The sequence below is a fragment of the Dendrobates tinctorius genome, unplaced genomic scaffold (assembly GCF_039654945.1).
Source record: "Dendrobates tinctorius isolate UK_male_01 unplaced genomic scaffold, ASM3965494v1 ptg000063l, whole genome shotgun sequence".
Lineage (NCBI taxonomy): Eukaryota > Metazoa > Chordata > Amphibia > Anura > Dendrobatidae > Dendrobates > Dendrobates tinctorius.
The window spans coordinates 21511374-21526680 of NW_027361731.1; the positions used below are offsets into that span (position 1 = coordinate 21511374).

A 15307-nucleotide genomic window follows, 5' to 3' on the forward strand; every position below is an offset into this window, starting at 1 on the left:
AGGAGGCGCACAATGTCCAGGTAGAGGGCGCCTTAAACCCAGTAGAAGGCGCTCTGCTCTGACGTAGCAAGTTTCCAATTGCCATCCGGATCTGGCGAGCAATCGTTGACTTGGAGGCCGGAGGACCTCTTATACGCACGAGTCAGTGTTCCAAAAAGGAAGGGGGGGCGGCCTTAGCCAGATAGACGCATGTCGCCTTGACCAGGAAACCTGATGAGAGAACGCCAAGGAGGATGAGTCTGTGCCAGACAAAAGGGAAAGAGAATGAAGAATAATGGGTAAAGGCCTCATGAGAACGTTTTTCTGGGGTACGGTAAGAGTACTGACCCTGTGCAAAAACTACTGTCACAGTCTCTGTGAACACTCTGGGAGTGGTCGAAAGCCCAAAAGGAGAATGAGACAAATTGAAAAAGGACCCGCCCGTCGCAAAACGCAGGAAACTCTGATGCCCTGAAGAAATAAGAAAATGGATAAAAGGCTTCCATGGAACAACAAAACACCTGCAGTTCCCAGGAAGAAATTACTGAACGAAGAGGAAAATCTACCAGGACTGGCCCTGGGGGATCTACCCCTCGCGTCACCTAAACGCATGGAGGAGGATTTAAAGGAAACTTTTTTCCTATCCTGGCGAGTCCGTGGCTTCTCTTGGTGGGACAACTCCTCTGTAGAAGGGAAACGTTGGAAGTACCGAAACTCACGTAACAAAGGAGAACAGCGAGGCTTGGCCGAGGAAATAGAGAAGTCGTCCCTCCAGAGTCCTCCTTAATAATTTGGTCCAACTTGGAGTTAAACAGATGGGAACCCTGGAAAGGCAAGTTGGTAAGGGACTTCTTTGAGGATAAGACCACCTGCCACGCTTTAAGCCAAATGGTCCTTTAGATGGCTACTATATTGCTGGACGCCCGAGCAGCAGAGTCCAGGGAGGCGGATACCATGTATTTCTCTGCACGAGCAATTTGGTCAGCGAGGTCGGCCAATTCCTCCGGTCAGGCTCCAGAAAGAATGCCCTGTCAGAGTTGATTAGCCCATGCCATTATCAACCTTGCCACCCAGGTGGAGGCAAAGGCAGGGCACAATGAAGAGGTGGCCGCTTCAAAGGCTGACCTTGCAAAGGACTCTATGAGCCTGTCATTGGTGTCCTTGAGAGATGTTCCACCTGGAAGAGGGAGAACTGTATTGGTGGATAGTTTGGAAACCGGAGGGTCCACAGTTGGAGAAGTGGTACAGTTAGTAGTGAGCTAAGGGGAGAAAGGATATAGGATGCCAAGGCGCTTCCCTCTGTGAAAATGACTGGTCGGGTTTTCCCGTTCCTTGGAAAATACCTCCTCAAATTCTCTGAGGGGCAAAGACCTTAGGAGCTGGTCTCGACCGTCTAAACGAAACTGCCTGTTCAGCGGGTTCAGTAGCAGTATCCTTAATGTTAAATGTCTGGTTGACAGCCACAATGAGGCTCTAGACCAGATCTTTCTTACTAGAGGCCCGGTGAGAGTCTGGGTCTGAGTAATACTCGGAAAGTACATCCGAAACTGCAATGGCAGACTCAAGGGAAGAGGACAAGGAAAAAGATGTTTGTCGGCAGAGGTCAGAGGGAGCGGGTGGAAGGACTAGAATGACACTCCCACCTAGATCTATTACGGCTCCTGAAGGTAGGCACAACCGGAGACTCATGCGGTCCGCTAGTAATGGCGGAGGTAGGAAGGGAAAGTCTGTCAAGGATGGACATCTGGGACTGTGATACCTTGGTGAGGTCCGTGACCAGCTGAGACAGAGGTAGCCCACCCTGAGATGGGGGGGCACCACTCTCACCTGGGGCAGTAGGGACTCCTGGGTAGCAGGAACGGGGGGCTGTTGCAGTCCTGACAGAGGAGAGGACTGGCCTGAAGGGAGTTTGCAATTACATGTGGTGCAAGCAAAGTGTTTGACAAGAGCCGAGGAAGAAGAAGAAGCAGGATTGCGAGAGCGCTCTCCTTTAGGATTAGGTATGATAAGGAGCAGACCCCACTAACTGGTGCTAGAAGGTTAAGGAGATTGCTACTCACAGTAAGATGCAGGTCCTTCCAGACTGTAGAGTGCTCCAGGAGACAACTAGGGCTGCCAGATAATTGTGGAGATGAGAGAGTCCCCTGCAGAGATGCCACCTTCTGGGACCTGATGCAGGTAAATGGCCACTGAAGGGAGGAAGGGAGAAGGCTCACACAGAAGGAGAGAAGAGGGGGTGTTACTTCAAAAGCCCACTCGTTGAGGCCAAAAGTGGGTGGAGCTACCATAGAGAAGTGGGCGAAGCTACCATAGAGAAGTGGGCGGAGCTACCATAGAGAAGTGTGCCAACAGCCAGGAAAAAGAGGAGGGAGAGAGACAGTGACACCTGGGAACCTTGCACATCTGAGGTGAAGGGGGCAGAGCTAACCGCTGTAGACAGCAGGAGAGGGTGTGCTTTCGACGGGCGGGAAAAAAGCCTGCCTGAAGATGCAGAGAAGGGGCGAAGATAACTGCTGAAGTTAGGCAGAGCTGAAGCCTGGGCCTAAATTTATAACGGAGGTGCTGATGACAGGGGAGGGCAGTGTGGAGGCCTGGACTGCCTGTCAGGTAACCTAGAATGAAGTGGGAATCAGGTCCCTTATAGATCAAAAACCACCTATATCTAAAAGGAAGGCCCCTGTACTAGAGGCTACGGGAAAAAGAAAACCCTCTAACAATACACAACTAGGGTGAGGGGGGGGGAACTCATCCATCTTCCTCCAACTTAACATTATCTTCATCCTTCTATTCTTTTCTTCTTCTTTTTCTGGATCTTCTCCCCTGAAGCCTCTGGGCTCCTGATAGAGAGAGAAAAAAGGGAGATGTACCTCTCCATCCAGACTATCATTGGACATCCGAGCCTCTTGGGAATGTGAGATGTCCATGCCTCCTAAAACCGACAGGCTCTGGTGGGCGAGTGGATAGGGGACGGGGGCCAGGACAGAATCCCGATGACCTAAACACGCATCTGTGTAAGGCTAGTTTCACACTAGCGTTTTTGAGCGCAGCGATGGCCTGCGCACGGCCGCCGCTAAGCCCCGCCCCCTGCCGCGCCTCCGCCTGTAGCTCCGCCTACCGGCGCATGACGCTGCATGCGCCCTGCGTCCCCTATCACTGGGGGCGCAGGCCGTGCGCAGTATGCATTTGGCGGCGCATGCGCCTTTTTGACGGTGCGCCGGCACAACCAAACTGCAGCAGGTGATAAAGATAGGGGACGCAGGGCGCAGGCAGCGTCATGCGCCGGTAGGCGGAGCTACCGGCGGAGGCGCAGCAGGGGGCGGGGCTTAGCGGCGGCCGTGCACAGGCCGTGGCTGAGCACAAAAACGCTAGTGTGAAACTAGCCTTAGGGGATTAGGGTTCTGCCCGCTAGACATATAAGGAACCGGGGTGGCAGTACACGCCGTACTGATAGTCTCCATGTGGGATTACAGTTGTGACTGTTCACACTATAGCCCACCAGAGGTAAACATGAGACAACTGGAGCACTTTGCTCTTAAAGAGTGGCCTAAAATACCTGTCGAGAGGCGCAGAAGTCTCGTTGACAGTTACAGGAATCGTTTGTTTGCAGTGATTGCCTCAAAAGGTTGTGCAACAAAATATTAAGGTAAGGAACCATCATTTCTGCCTATTTCATGATTGTGTTTTTTTTTTTTTAATTCTGTGGAAGCATGGCTGAAAAGCAATGTCTGACTTTCATTTGTTAATTTTCATCGATTTTTGATTTATTACTTTTGTCAGATTCAAGCTATTTCTGTGACCATTGAGGTTTTTTCTTTCATTAAACGAGGGGTAACCAACAATTTTGACCACGTGTGTAATTACAGTAGAATCTGTGACTTCTCTGCATTTAGTGGTCACTACTCACCTGGGTAGTCATATGTAGGAATCTCCTCTACACACCGCTCATCACCCCTCACATATGTCTCTGTAGTATTAATATGGGTCAGATCTTCACTCTGAAACAAATATTGTAAAAGTCACAGACAGATGGAGAAGTCCCATCTATGATCAGCTCTAATCCTGCCATCTCCACCGCTCTCATTACACAAGTATAAAACATATAATACTGGTGGATAAAACAAGACTGAGCACAAGACCTTCACAGCCGTCTACACATCATAGGGGAGATCTCCTGACACCTTCTCTCCATCTACCTGATGATCCTGAGGAACATTGGGATCTTCTTGGTTACAGTCCTGTGGAAGAAGAGGACGGGGACATCTCTCTGGTGTTGTCCTCTTACTGGATAGATCTGGAGGAAACAAATACAGGGAATGAATTCATTCTTTACATACAGATAATTATAGGCCGTGTGTATTTAGCCCTATTACCTGGTGATATGAGGGGTTGGGGAACCTCCATCATGACGTCCTTGTACAGATCTTTGTGTCCTTCTAAATACTCCCACTCCTCCATGGAGAAATAGACAGAGACATCCTGACACCTTATAGGAACCTGACACATACAATGATACCGTCATCCTCCCGATCCCTTCATAGTGTTACTGTATAATGTCCCAGCATTCCCAGCAGTGTCACCTCTCCAGTCAGCAGCTCAATCATCTTATAGGTGAGTTCTAGGATCTTCTGGTGATTGATGTCCTCATTTATCAGGGGGTGAGGTGGAGGCCCCGTGATTGGGCTCAGGGGTCTTCCCCATCCCTCAGACACAGGGTCCTGACAGCGCTCACTAGAGGTCTTCTTCACTACTGTGTAATCCTGGTTATGGAGAGACACATTAATAAATCTCACTACAGACATTTCCAGAGTCCTCACCTCTCCAGTTCTGTCCATCTGTTATTCCCGTAGATAAGAATGATGTAATGTGACGTCATCAGAATCTCTCACCTCTCCAGTAAGCCGGAAGAGGATCTCTAGGGTGAAGTGTAATATCCTCTCCGCCATCTTGTCTGTAGCCATTCGTTAATGTTTAAAGTAAACCTTCTAGAAGATAATTATACCGATTGTATCTGCCAGGATCCTAAATGGAAGGAAGATCAGCTGATGAAGAATCATACAAAATACCATGGGAAAACAAGACACAGGAGCAGTGATGCTGGTATACTGTAAGGACATGTGCACACCGTGTATTTTCAGGTGGACACGTCCTGTAACCAATCCGAAAAAGTGCAGAAGTTGGATCATAATGCACAAAAATGAAAAACAACTCACTGTTCATAGTTTTAGTTTTTCAACTTCTATTAACCCCTTCAGGTTTCTAAAGCTGCAAAACAGTTACAAGAAGTGACCTGAAAACAGCACATAAGACGCCAAAAAATGGCATCTAAGGACCCCGTCCGTTCTGAGGACCAGAGACGGTGCCTATAGTGAGGTCACAGGACTCATTTTGTTACGAGTCCATGAAAAAAAAAGAAAAAGGATTGTCCAGGAAGGCATCAATGTGCAGTGTACAATACGGGGAGTAGAGATGTGTGAACTTGTCGGAAAATGTTCGTCAATCTCAAATTCGGCACGAACGTAGCACATTCGGATTAGTGTTCCCGAGCAAAGTTCCAGCACATTTTGGTAAATGATCGTGTTTCCAATAATGCTTTTGTTAGGTGTCATGGAGTTACCGCAAGAGAGTAGCCAGAAGACTGCAGCATATGATTGTGCCTACTCCTTCGCTGAAAAGCACATCTTTTTAATGGTGTTTATTTCTTTGGCAGAACAGGGGTTAATTGACCATGTTGGAAACTGAGCTCTCAGCTGTGCTCGGTTAGCCACTCCCATCTCCTTTATAATCTGGATCCTGATTCAAACCTACGTCAGAGCTAGCATTTGTTTCATGGCTTAGGAGGAGAGGTGTTCACATGAGAAGGAGTTTTGGAGGAGTTATCTGTGACTGTTGCGTGGTTTGTAAGTGTGGTAATTACCTTCCCTCCATTATTTTAGCTTTTTTTCCCCATCCTCCACTCTCCGATGCATTCCTCTGTTATATGTGAGCAAATATTTGTATGCATGGTGTTTTCAGTATACCCTTGTTTGTTGGGTTGGTGTACTGCAGTGCATAGTAGCTTCCCCCTGGGTGGGGGAAGAGAAAGGACGGAGGGCCAACTCTGGAGATAAGGCAAAGGTGGCTGCCCCGGCATCTTCACCTTCAGAAGTATCCAGGGGAATAGGGCAAGCTAGGGCACCCCGTAGTGTTAGGGACAGGGTAGAAGCTCCTAATCCCTGGTCACCTGACAGCTGAGTCTTGACACTACGACTTTGGCTAGGTTGGGGGGAATTCGTGTTTGTTGAGGGGAAGGGGTGATGAATGGGGAGAGGTCAGAGTAGCCAATCAAGGAACAGAAACCATCAACAATGTCATGACAAAAGGACTTCTGTCATTGATGAAGTCACATGTCCCTCTCCATTTAGAAAGCATACATGCTTTGCTGGAGCTATTTTCTCCACTGCTGCAAGTTGACTTGTCATATAGTTAGATAGGATCTTGTCCTGTGTAAAATCGTTACAGCTTGGACTGGGAGACTAATCTCCAGAAAGTACAAGCAGTGATTGATGACCTGTGGGGGGCAGGTCTAACCGCGAAGCCCAATAAATGTCACATCGGGCTAGAAGAAGCCCGGTATTTGGGGTATGTAATTGGGAGGGGTGTTGTTAAACCCCAGGTCGATAAGATTCAAGCGGTTCAGGACTGGCCGCAACCTGTCAACAAGAAGCAGGTGCAAGCCTTTCTGGGGATCGCCGGCTCTTATCGCTGGTTCATACCCAATTTTGCAGCCATCGCTACCCCCCTGACGGATCTTACCAAAGGGAAAGACTCCGTCATGATTAAATGGAATTTAGCGGCTGAAGAAGCCTTCCATAGCCTAAAACAGGAACTTTGCTCTCAATCCCTACTGGTGACTCCAGAGTTCTGCAGCGAGTTTGTGGTACAAACGGATGCCTCGGATACCGGTATCGGGGCCGTACTGTCACAAGTGAGGGACGGAGTGGAACACCCAAGTCCTCTATCTCAGCAGGAAGCTGAATAAGCATGAGCAAAAGTATGCAGTCGGAGAAAAAGAGTGCCTAGCCATTAAGTGGGCACTAGAGGCCCTCAAATATTACCTGGTGGGCAGAAAGTTCAGGCTGATCACTGACCATGCCCCTCTCACGTGGATGCACTTGCACAAGGAACGGAATAGCCGGGTGACCCGGTGGTTCCTTGCCCTGCAGGCCTACACTTTTACGGTGGAGCACCGCCCAGGGGTACAGATGGGGAATGCGGATGCCCTGTCCCGAGTGCACTGTTTTGCGGGTGTCATTGCTCGACCGGAGTGGTCTGAGCAGAGGGGGGGGGGGGGGATATGTGAGAATCATGTGGGAATAGTGGATGAGGGCAGGTATATCTCGCCCAGATACCTTTCCTATGTGGCCTAGTCTGGTCAGTATATCACCTGGTTACTAATGAATAATGGGAGGCGGATATAAAAGGATGCCAGGTGGTTGTGCGAGTGTCTCAGCCTGGGGACACAGAGAGCCTGTCTGTGTGAGAGACACACGTGAATGAAAGCAGTGCCCACGGTAACTGTGGTTTGGCTGGACGGGAGAAGGCCGCCAGTTGGTAGTTAGGTTGCACCTTGCTTAGTTAGTGCTGGACAGGCAAGGATTTGTTTTATGCTTTTTTTCCATTATGCATTGCTTTCACCTTTAATAAACCTGACCCAGTGTCAGCTATACCCAGACCCCGGCTGTGCGCCTGAGTTTCATGCTGAACGCACGTGACCTTTGACCCCAGCAAAGGCAATCCCGGAGTGTTTTATCACAGGGGGTTATGTTAGATGTCGGATTCCTGCCTCTGCACAGCAGGAATCCCGAGCCTTGCTTTCTGCGGTCTCCCATTCCTCTCCAGCCACAGAGCAGCCTGCTCAGCAGAGACGTCGTTCCCAGCATCTTGCTCAGTCTACTTCTGTTGGCTTGGTTACTGCTGCCAAACAGGGTTCAGCTATGAACCTGAAATTACCAGCAGTGAGCAGCTCTTGGGACATAGTCCTTATTTCGGCCCACTGAGCATGCCTGTGGGAAGTCCTCTCATTGGAGCTCTGAAGTCACGTGCTCAGGTCATATTGCTGCTCCAATTGGACCACTAGGAAGGTCTCGGAAGGATGCTGCTATAAAAGTTACGCATGTGTCACAGTCAAATTGTTAGATCTGTGTCAGATTCGGGATTCCCTCATTTAAACTTTTTTTTTTTTTTCCTTTCAGGCCTGTGAGCTTAATATGGGTTTTTGCCCCTGGTGGCCTTAGGTGCTATTGCATGTCTGTTGGTTTCCCTGCTGATGTGACCACTCCCTTGGCTATATAAGGTCACATGGTGTATCAGCAGGTGTTGGTTATAGCACTTCCTTTTTGGATTCCAACCACGGTGAAGTGAGCAGCTGGCTCTGAGGTGTTGAGCCACTGCTGAAACCTGGTGAAGTTAGCAGCTGGCTCTGAGGTGTTGAGCCACTGCTGAAACCTGGTGAAGTAAGCAGCGGGCTCTGAGATGTCAAGCCACTGCTGAAACTGGTGCTGAAGCAGAGAAAGATGGTGAAGGTAACAGCTGGCTCTGAGGTGTCGAGCCACTGCTGAAAGTTAATCCGGTGATGAACTCTGCTGCCTGGTGACTGCAGCAGAGAAAGATGGTGAAAGTAGAAGCTGGCTCTGAGGTGTCGAGCCACTGCTGAAAGCTGATCTGGTGCTGCACTCTGCTGCCTGGTGACTGCAGTTTTGGTGTTTTCCCCTTTTTCCTTCATGTGTATGTGCAGCGGTTGGACCAGTGTCCGCACTATCCAGTTCCCTAGCAAGGGATAGGTGCAGGGATAGTGAGGGATTCACGTCCCCGCTCCCTATTGCAGGGCCCACCGTTGTAACTCTTTCCCCTGTTATGAATGAGGCACCGTAGGAGGCAAAAACAGAAATACTAGCTAAGTCCAGAAAACCAGAGAAGTTGGCAGCTATCGGATTGCAGACCCCTGAACCTATCAACAACAACTAGCAGTAGCCGTGGGGGGTTCCTACGGTGCCCTAGACCCCTCGATCACAGCCGGAGAACTACATAGCCTAAAGACAGAAAGGGAAATCTAAACTGTCCCAGAGCAGACCCCAAAGCAATAGGCAGCCCCCGACATATAATGACGGTGAAGCAAGATGAAAAAACATTCACACAGATAGAAAGATAGGCTGAGCAAATGATGGGGCCCAAGCTAACTAGATAGGACAGGATAGAAAAGCTGCTGTCTGTAATCCGCCAAAACCCTATCAAAACAAGAGCCAACAGCTGATAGGGAAAAAAGCCCTGAAGACGCTAGGCTTCAAAAAGACTATATCAGTACTCAGGTATTTTCTGAAGACAGAGCAAAAAGGAATTCAGCTCACCCCAGCAGGGAATGGCAGAAATCAAGGAACACAATGCAAAACAAAACCAAAACACAAATGCAAAAAGTAGAGCAGAAAACTTAGCTTTTGAGGAGCAGGAATCAGACTGGTCTCCTAGAATCCCTCAGAGAGATCACCAGCAAGGCAGAAGGGCGTCGGCTGCCTTATATCCAGTCAGTAATTCCCGTCACCCAGTCATCATCGTCCTGCCCAGGTGCTTGGTAATCAGCCTCACTACCTTCCTTCACCAGAAGAGGGAGTTCATCAGACCTCAATGGTGAAGGGGAAAATGAACTCACAACATTCCCCGGTGTTCCCCTTTTCTCTTGTTGATTCAGTTACCGATCTGTGGGTCGTGTCACACAGGACAGGTACACGTGACAGCATGGCCGCTCGGCCATGCGCTAGCATAGACTCATAATGTTGTTGGTATGTGTGATGATGGATGCATGAATCTGGTGAATGACTCATTAAATTATCCCCTCCTTTGATACGCATGAGTTAGGGTTTTTGAGTCAGCGCCAACAGGTGGCTATGCTTACGCCACCGTGCTCCTAGCACTCGCACACTAGCGTCCGATGGTGTCGCCCACTGCTGGGCACTATCGAACTGTGGCAAGTGACAGCAGCACTGTGCATACTTGCACGCATTAGCTATTATAGTGACTCTTGCTGGCACCGCAATCACGGCACCGAGCACTAGCGGTCTAGACAGACTCCAGTCCCGCGGTCTAAAGGCCGAGTCCTGTGACGTTATGCTATGCGCTCCTTCTACCAAGTGCTGTGGTGTTAACAGGCTCTGCCGTTTTTTCATCAGCTATAGCCTACAATAGCGCTTAGGAGAGAACCAGATTCACTCAATCTCGGCTATTAGCCAAAGATAGAACTGTCAAAATGCAAATGGCTATCAGCCATAAATTGTACACAAACTGCTAAAGAAATTAAGGCTATAAAATTATCTCACCTATCCACTAGCATGTGTGGAATGAAAGCCGCGTCCCTCACCCCAATTATAATTCCGCCATTACTAAGCAGCAGTTTTTCATCTCTGCACGGTGGACCTCGGCTTGCGATTGCCACTTCCTTATATTTTATATTTAGTGCGATCCACAACCCTAACATTGGATGCCCTACCTGACCGAATAGATGACCTACCTGATAAAGAATACACACTTGTTGTAAATTCTCTCTCTGGCTTCCCTCTGGTGATTGCTGAAGATGGTGGAGCTGGTCAGATTGAGAGTTCTCTTTCTGGGCTCCCTCTGGTGGTTGATGAAGGTGGTGGAGCTGGTCTGATTGACAGAGGCTTGCCACCTGATAATGAGGAAGACGATTGGAGATCTGGGTTTTCTGATTGGGATTTAAGACAGCTGACTCCCTCTATCCCTGCTGGTGATTTTTTTCCTGTGCCTCCTGAGGTCTGATGTCTCCTGCTCTTTCCATGCATGTTCAGCTAAGTAGTTCATTTGCTAGTCTGTTTGCATTTGATCTGGTTTTGTTTATCTCTGCTTTGTGCGGGTGAGCTAGCTCCGGCTGGGGCTGTGCTGAATCACCGCCCATATGTTACTGCATGTTTCAGTTTGTTTTGTCCCCTTTTATATTGGTCTCTTTTTGCTTTGCATTCAGAATATACCAGAGTGCTGATATAGTGGGGGGCGAAGGCGTGTGACTTAAGTGTTTTTTGCATCAGACGTGTTGGACTTTTGCCGGGTTTTTTTGCGTGATTGTAGACAGTGTCTTTCCTTTCCTGTCCTGTCTAGTCAGTGTGGGCCCCATCGTTTGCTCAGTCTATTTTTCTGCCTGCATTTGTATTTTCATCTTGTCTCACCGACAATATATGTTTGGGGGCTATCTATTCCTTTGGGGTCTGCTCCGGGGCAGTTTAGATTTCCCGTTTCTTGGTTTAGGCGTAGTTAGCTCTCCGGTTGTGCCGAGGCATCTAGGAACATCGTAGGTACACTCCACGGCTACTGCTAGTTGTGTGGACAGGATCAGGAGTCTGTATCCGCTTACTTACCAACCTGTTATGAATGAGTCACCGTAGGAGGCAAAAACAGAAATACTAGCTAAGTCCAGAAAACCAGAGGAGTTGGCAGCTATCGGATTGCAGACCCCTGAACCTATCAACAACAACTAGCAGTAGCCATGCGGGGTTCCTACGGTGCCCTAGACCCCTCGATCACAGCCGGAGAACTAAATAGCCTAAAGACAGAAAGGGAAATCTAAACTGTCCCAGAGCAGACCCCAAAGCAAAAGGCAGCCCCCAACATATAATGACGGTGAAGCAAGATGAAAAACACTCACACAGATAGAAAGATAGGCTGAGCAAATGATGGGGCCCAAGCTAACTAAATAGGACAGGATAGAAAAGCTGCTGTCTGCAATCCGCCAAAACCCTATCAAAACAAGAGCCAACAGACTGATAGGGAAAAAAGCCCTGAAGACGCTAGGCTTCAAAAAGACTATATCAGTACTCAGGTATTTTCTGAAGACAGAGCAAAAAGGAATTCAGCTCACCCCAGCAGGGAATGGCAGGAATCCAGAAAAGCAAGGCAAAACAAAACCAAAACACAAATGCAAAAAGCAGAGCAGAAAACTTAGCTTTTGAGTAGCAGGAATCAGACTGGTCTCCTAGAATCCCTCAGAGAAATCACCCGCAAGGCAGAAGGGCGTCGGCTGCCTTATATCCAGTCACCCAGTCATCATCATCATCCTGCTCAGGTGCTTGGTAATGAGCCTCACTACCTTCCTTCACCAGAAGAGGGAGTTCATCAGACCTCAATGGTGAAGGGGAAAATGAACTTACAACACCAACCTCTCTGGTTTTCTGTGGCTTAGCCTGGGCCTGCTATCCTCCTCAGTGCCCATTCATAACACACACCACTGACTACGCATACTGTTGACCAGGAGACTATGATTGCAATGAACCCTCGCTAGGGACAGATCTCTTGACCGCCCATTTGCAAAAGTCTGTACGGAGGGGGGTGTATGCATTAGGCATGCGTCAGCTCGCCGGCAGCACAAACGAGTTCCAGCACTTTGGGAAAGGAGGTTAGGATGAGGGCAAGTGATATCTAAGGGGGGATTGTAATGGAAATACAGCTCTTTGTGGTTTTTCCAAGATAAGAAAAGAGAAAGAACAACAGATGTGCTAAAGTGATGAGTAGATGTCTCAACTTTGTCCTCGTTTCAAGAGGCGACAGTTACACTTAGTTGCTTAATCAACATCTTGCCATGCATTCATCACGATATATTCCATATACTCAAACAGTCAATAACACTGAAGTTTGATAATAAGACAATTTACTAACCACCCCTCTCTATACGCAATTAAAAAACTATGTATGTACAATAATCCATCAGAGTATTGATGGAATGTTATCTTGTCACTATGAGTGTACAGTGTCATTCTTTGAGTGCTCAAAATACTCAGCTTGGGAACGGCCGCAGCACACACAGGGATAGATTTATCCTAACCAAATTTCCATAACAGTGGTTGCATCAGTCGCACATCTGTGGTTCCCCCAGTCAGTTGGGTGGTTGGAGAGTTGTGACAAGAGGGAAAATAAGGGTGATTGGGGTGCCAACTTTGAAGACTGTACTGTATGTGATGTCAAGGTGGAGGAAAAGGAGGACAGACCACTTGATGCAGCGCTTGCCATCCACTGGAGCACATGCTCTCTTTCTGGCCCTCATCAACAAGGTGTAGATGAGTGCATCCCACAAGCTGTGCCTTGAGGTAACCCTGGACTCTGATCTCTCCTTCAAAATACATATCCATGCCATTTCCACTTCTTGCAGACTACAACTCAAAAATATTTTCTGGATCTGTACATTCCTTAGTCAAGAATTTGCAAAAACCCTAGTCCATGCATTCATCATCTCCTGTCTCGACTACTGCAGGCTCCTGCTTTGTGCCCTCCCTTAAAAGTCTTGTACCCCTCCAATACATCCTAAACTCTGCTGCCTGACTAATCCACCTAACCCCCCCCCCCTCTATTCCCCGGCTTCTCCCCTCTTTTAATCGCTACACTGTCTCCCCATTACTCAGACTCCAGTTCAAAACCCTAACAATGGCATACAAAGCCATTCAAAACCTGTGTCCTCCATACATTGTGACCTAGTCTCCCAGTACTTACCTGCAGGCAACCTCCGATCCTCATAAGATCTCCTTCTCTACTCCCCTCTTCACACAATCACATACAAGATTTCTCCTGCGCATCCCCCCTATTCTGGAACTCTCTACCCCAACAATATTATGCTCTTCCCTACTGTAGTAACCTTCAAAAAGAACCTGAAGATCCACCTCTCCCGACAAGCCTACAGTACAACCTGCAGTAACCATCTCTCCACCATACTGCTGCACAAGCAGCTCTACTCTCACCTATTGCATCCTCACTCAGCCCTTGAAGACTGTGATCCCTCACGTGCAAGGTCCTCTCTCCTTCTTTATCAGTCGGTGACTTGTATTGTTTAAGATTAAGATTATTGTACTTGTTTTTATTATGTACACCCCTTTACACATAAATGGTGCTATAACAAATAAAACTGCTGAACAGCTGCCAAAGAAAGGGAGTGGAGTAGCCCATCCAGTAACAGAAGATGTCAAAATGCTGCACAATTATACTATTCCTACTGTGGGGAAATTGATGCCACTTTGGGCATGTGTGACAATAATTTTCTGAAATGTGGAGACTCCAAGTTGGGTCTCCTTCATGTGTGCTGCCTGAATTTGGCAGAGCTCTCAGAGCACCAGGCCTTCACCTGTCACTCATCAGCCGCACTCCACACAGAGCAGTGTTTCTCAACTCCAGTCCTCAAGACCCACCAACAGGTCATGTTTTCAGGATTTCCTTAGTATTGCACAGGTAATGCTTGAGCAGGTGTTGAAATCACCTGTGCAATACTAAGGAAATCCTGAAAACATGACCTGTTGTTGGTCTGGAGTTGAGAAACACTGACTTTGAGAATAATGGAGCCTCCAGCACTGACCTCCACCCGCAGAGCCGCACTCCCCAAAGAGAATAATGGGGCCTCCAGCACCGACCTCCACCCGCAGAGCCGCACTCCCCAAAGAGAATAATGGGGCCTCCAGCACCGACCTACACCCGCAGAGCCGCACTCCCCATAAAGAATAATGGAGCCTCCAGCACTGACCTCCACCCGCAGAGCCGCACTCCACAAAGAGAATAATGGAGCCTCCAGCACCGACCTCCACCCGCAGAGCCGCACTCCACATAGAGAATAATGGAGCCTCCAGCACCGACCTCCACCCGCAGAGCCACACTCCACATAGAGAATAATGGAGCCTCCGGCACCGACCTCCACCCGCAGAGCCGCACTCCACATAGAGAATAATGGAGCCTCCGGCACCGACCTCCACCCGCAGAACCGCACTCCACATAGAGAATAATGGAGCCTCCGGCACCGACCTCCACCCGCAGAACCGCACTCCAAATAGAGAATAATGGAGCCTCCGGCACCGACCTCCACCCGCAGAGCCGCACTCCACATAGAGAATAATGGAGCCTCCAGCACCCACCTCCACCCGCAGAGTCACACTCCACATAGAGAATAATGGAGCCTCCGGCACCGACCTCCACCCGCAGAGTCGCACTCCACATAGAGAATAATGGAGCCTCCAGCACCGACCTCCACCCGCAGAGACGCACTCCACATAAAGAATAATGGGGCCTCCAGCACTTACCTCCACCCGCAGAGCCACACTCCACATAGAGAATAACGGAGTCTCCAGCACCGACCTCCACCCGCAGAGCCGCACTCCACATAGAGAATAATGGAGCCTCCAGCACCGACCTCAACCCGCAGGGTCGCACTCCACATAGTGAATAATGAAGCCTCCAGCACCGACCTCCACCCGCAGGGTTGCACTCCACATAGAGAATAATGGAGCCTCCAGCACCGACCTCCACCCGCAGGGTCGCA

At 48.9% G+C, this 15307-nt stretch overlaps 1 protein-coding gene across 6 annotated transcripts in view; it reads right to left on the reverse strand.

Moving 5' to 3' along the window:
- LOC141094204 (uncharacterized) overlaps positions 1-15307 on the reverse strand; it is a 228984-nt gene that overhangs the window by 18784 nt on the left and 194893 nt on the right. The window contains exons 1-5 of one of the 6 annotated variants that reach the window (XM_073579988.1): positions 4866-5012; positions 4557-4736; positions 4350-4473; positions 4173-4270; positions 3884-3974 (exon numbers count right to left, since the gene is read on the reverse strand). The exons of 4 other annotated variants lie outside the window; for them this stretch is intronic. In XM_073579988.1, the coding sequence (XP_073436089.1) occupies positions 3884-3974; positions 4173-4270; positions 4350-4473; positions 4557-4736; positions 4866-4937 (565 nt within the window). In that variant the 5' untranslated portion in view covers positions 4938-5012. Of the gene's footprint in view, positions 1-3883; positions 3975-4172; positions 4271-4349; positions 4474-4556; positions 4737-4865; positions 5013-15307 lie in introns of those variants that run through there. One more of the 6 variants, XM_073579985.1, reaches the window with a different exon arrangement.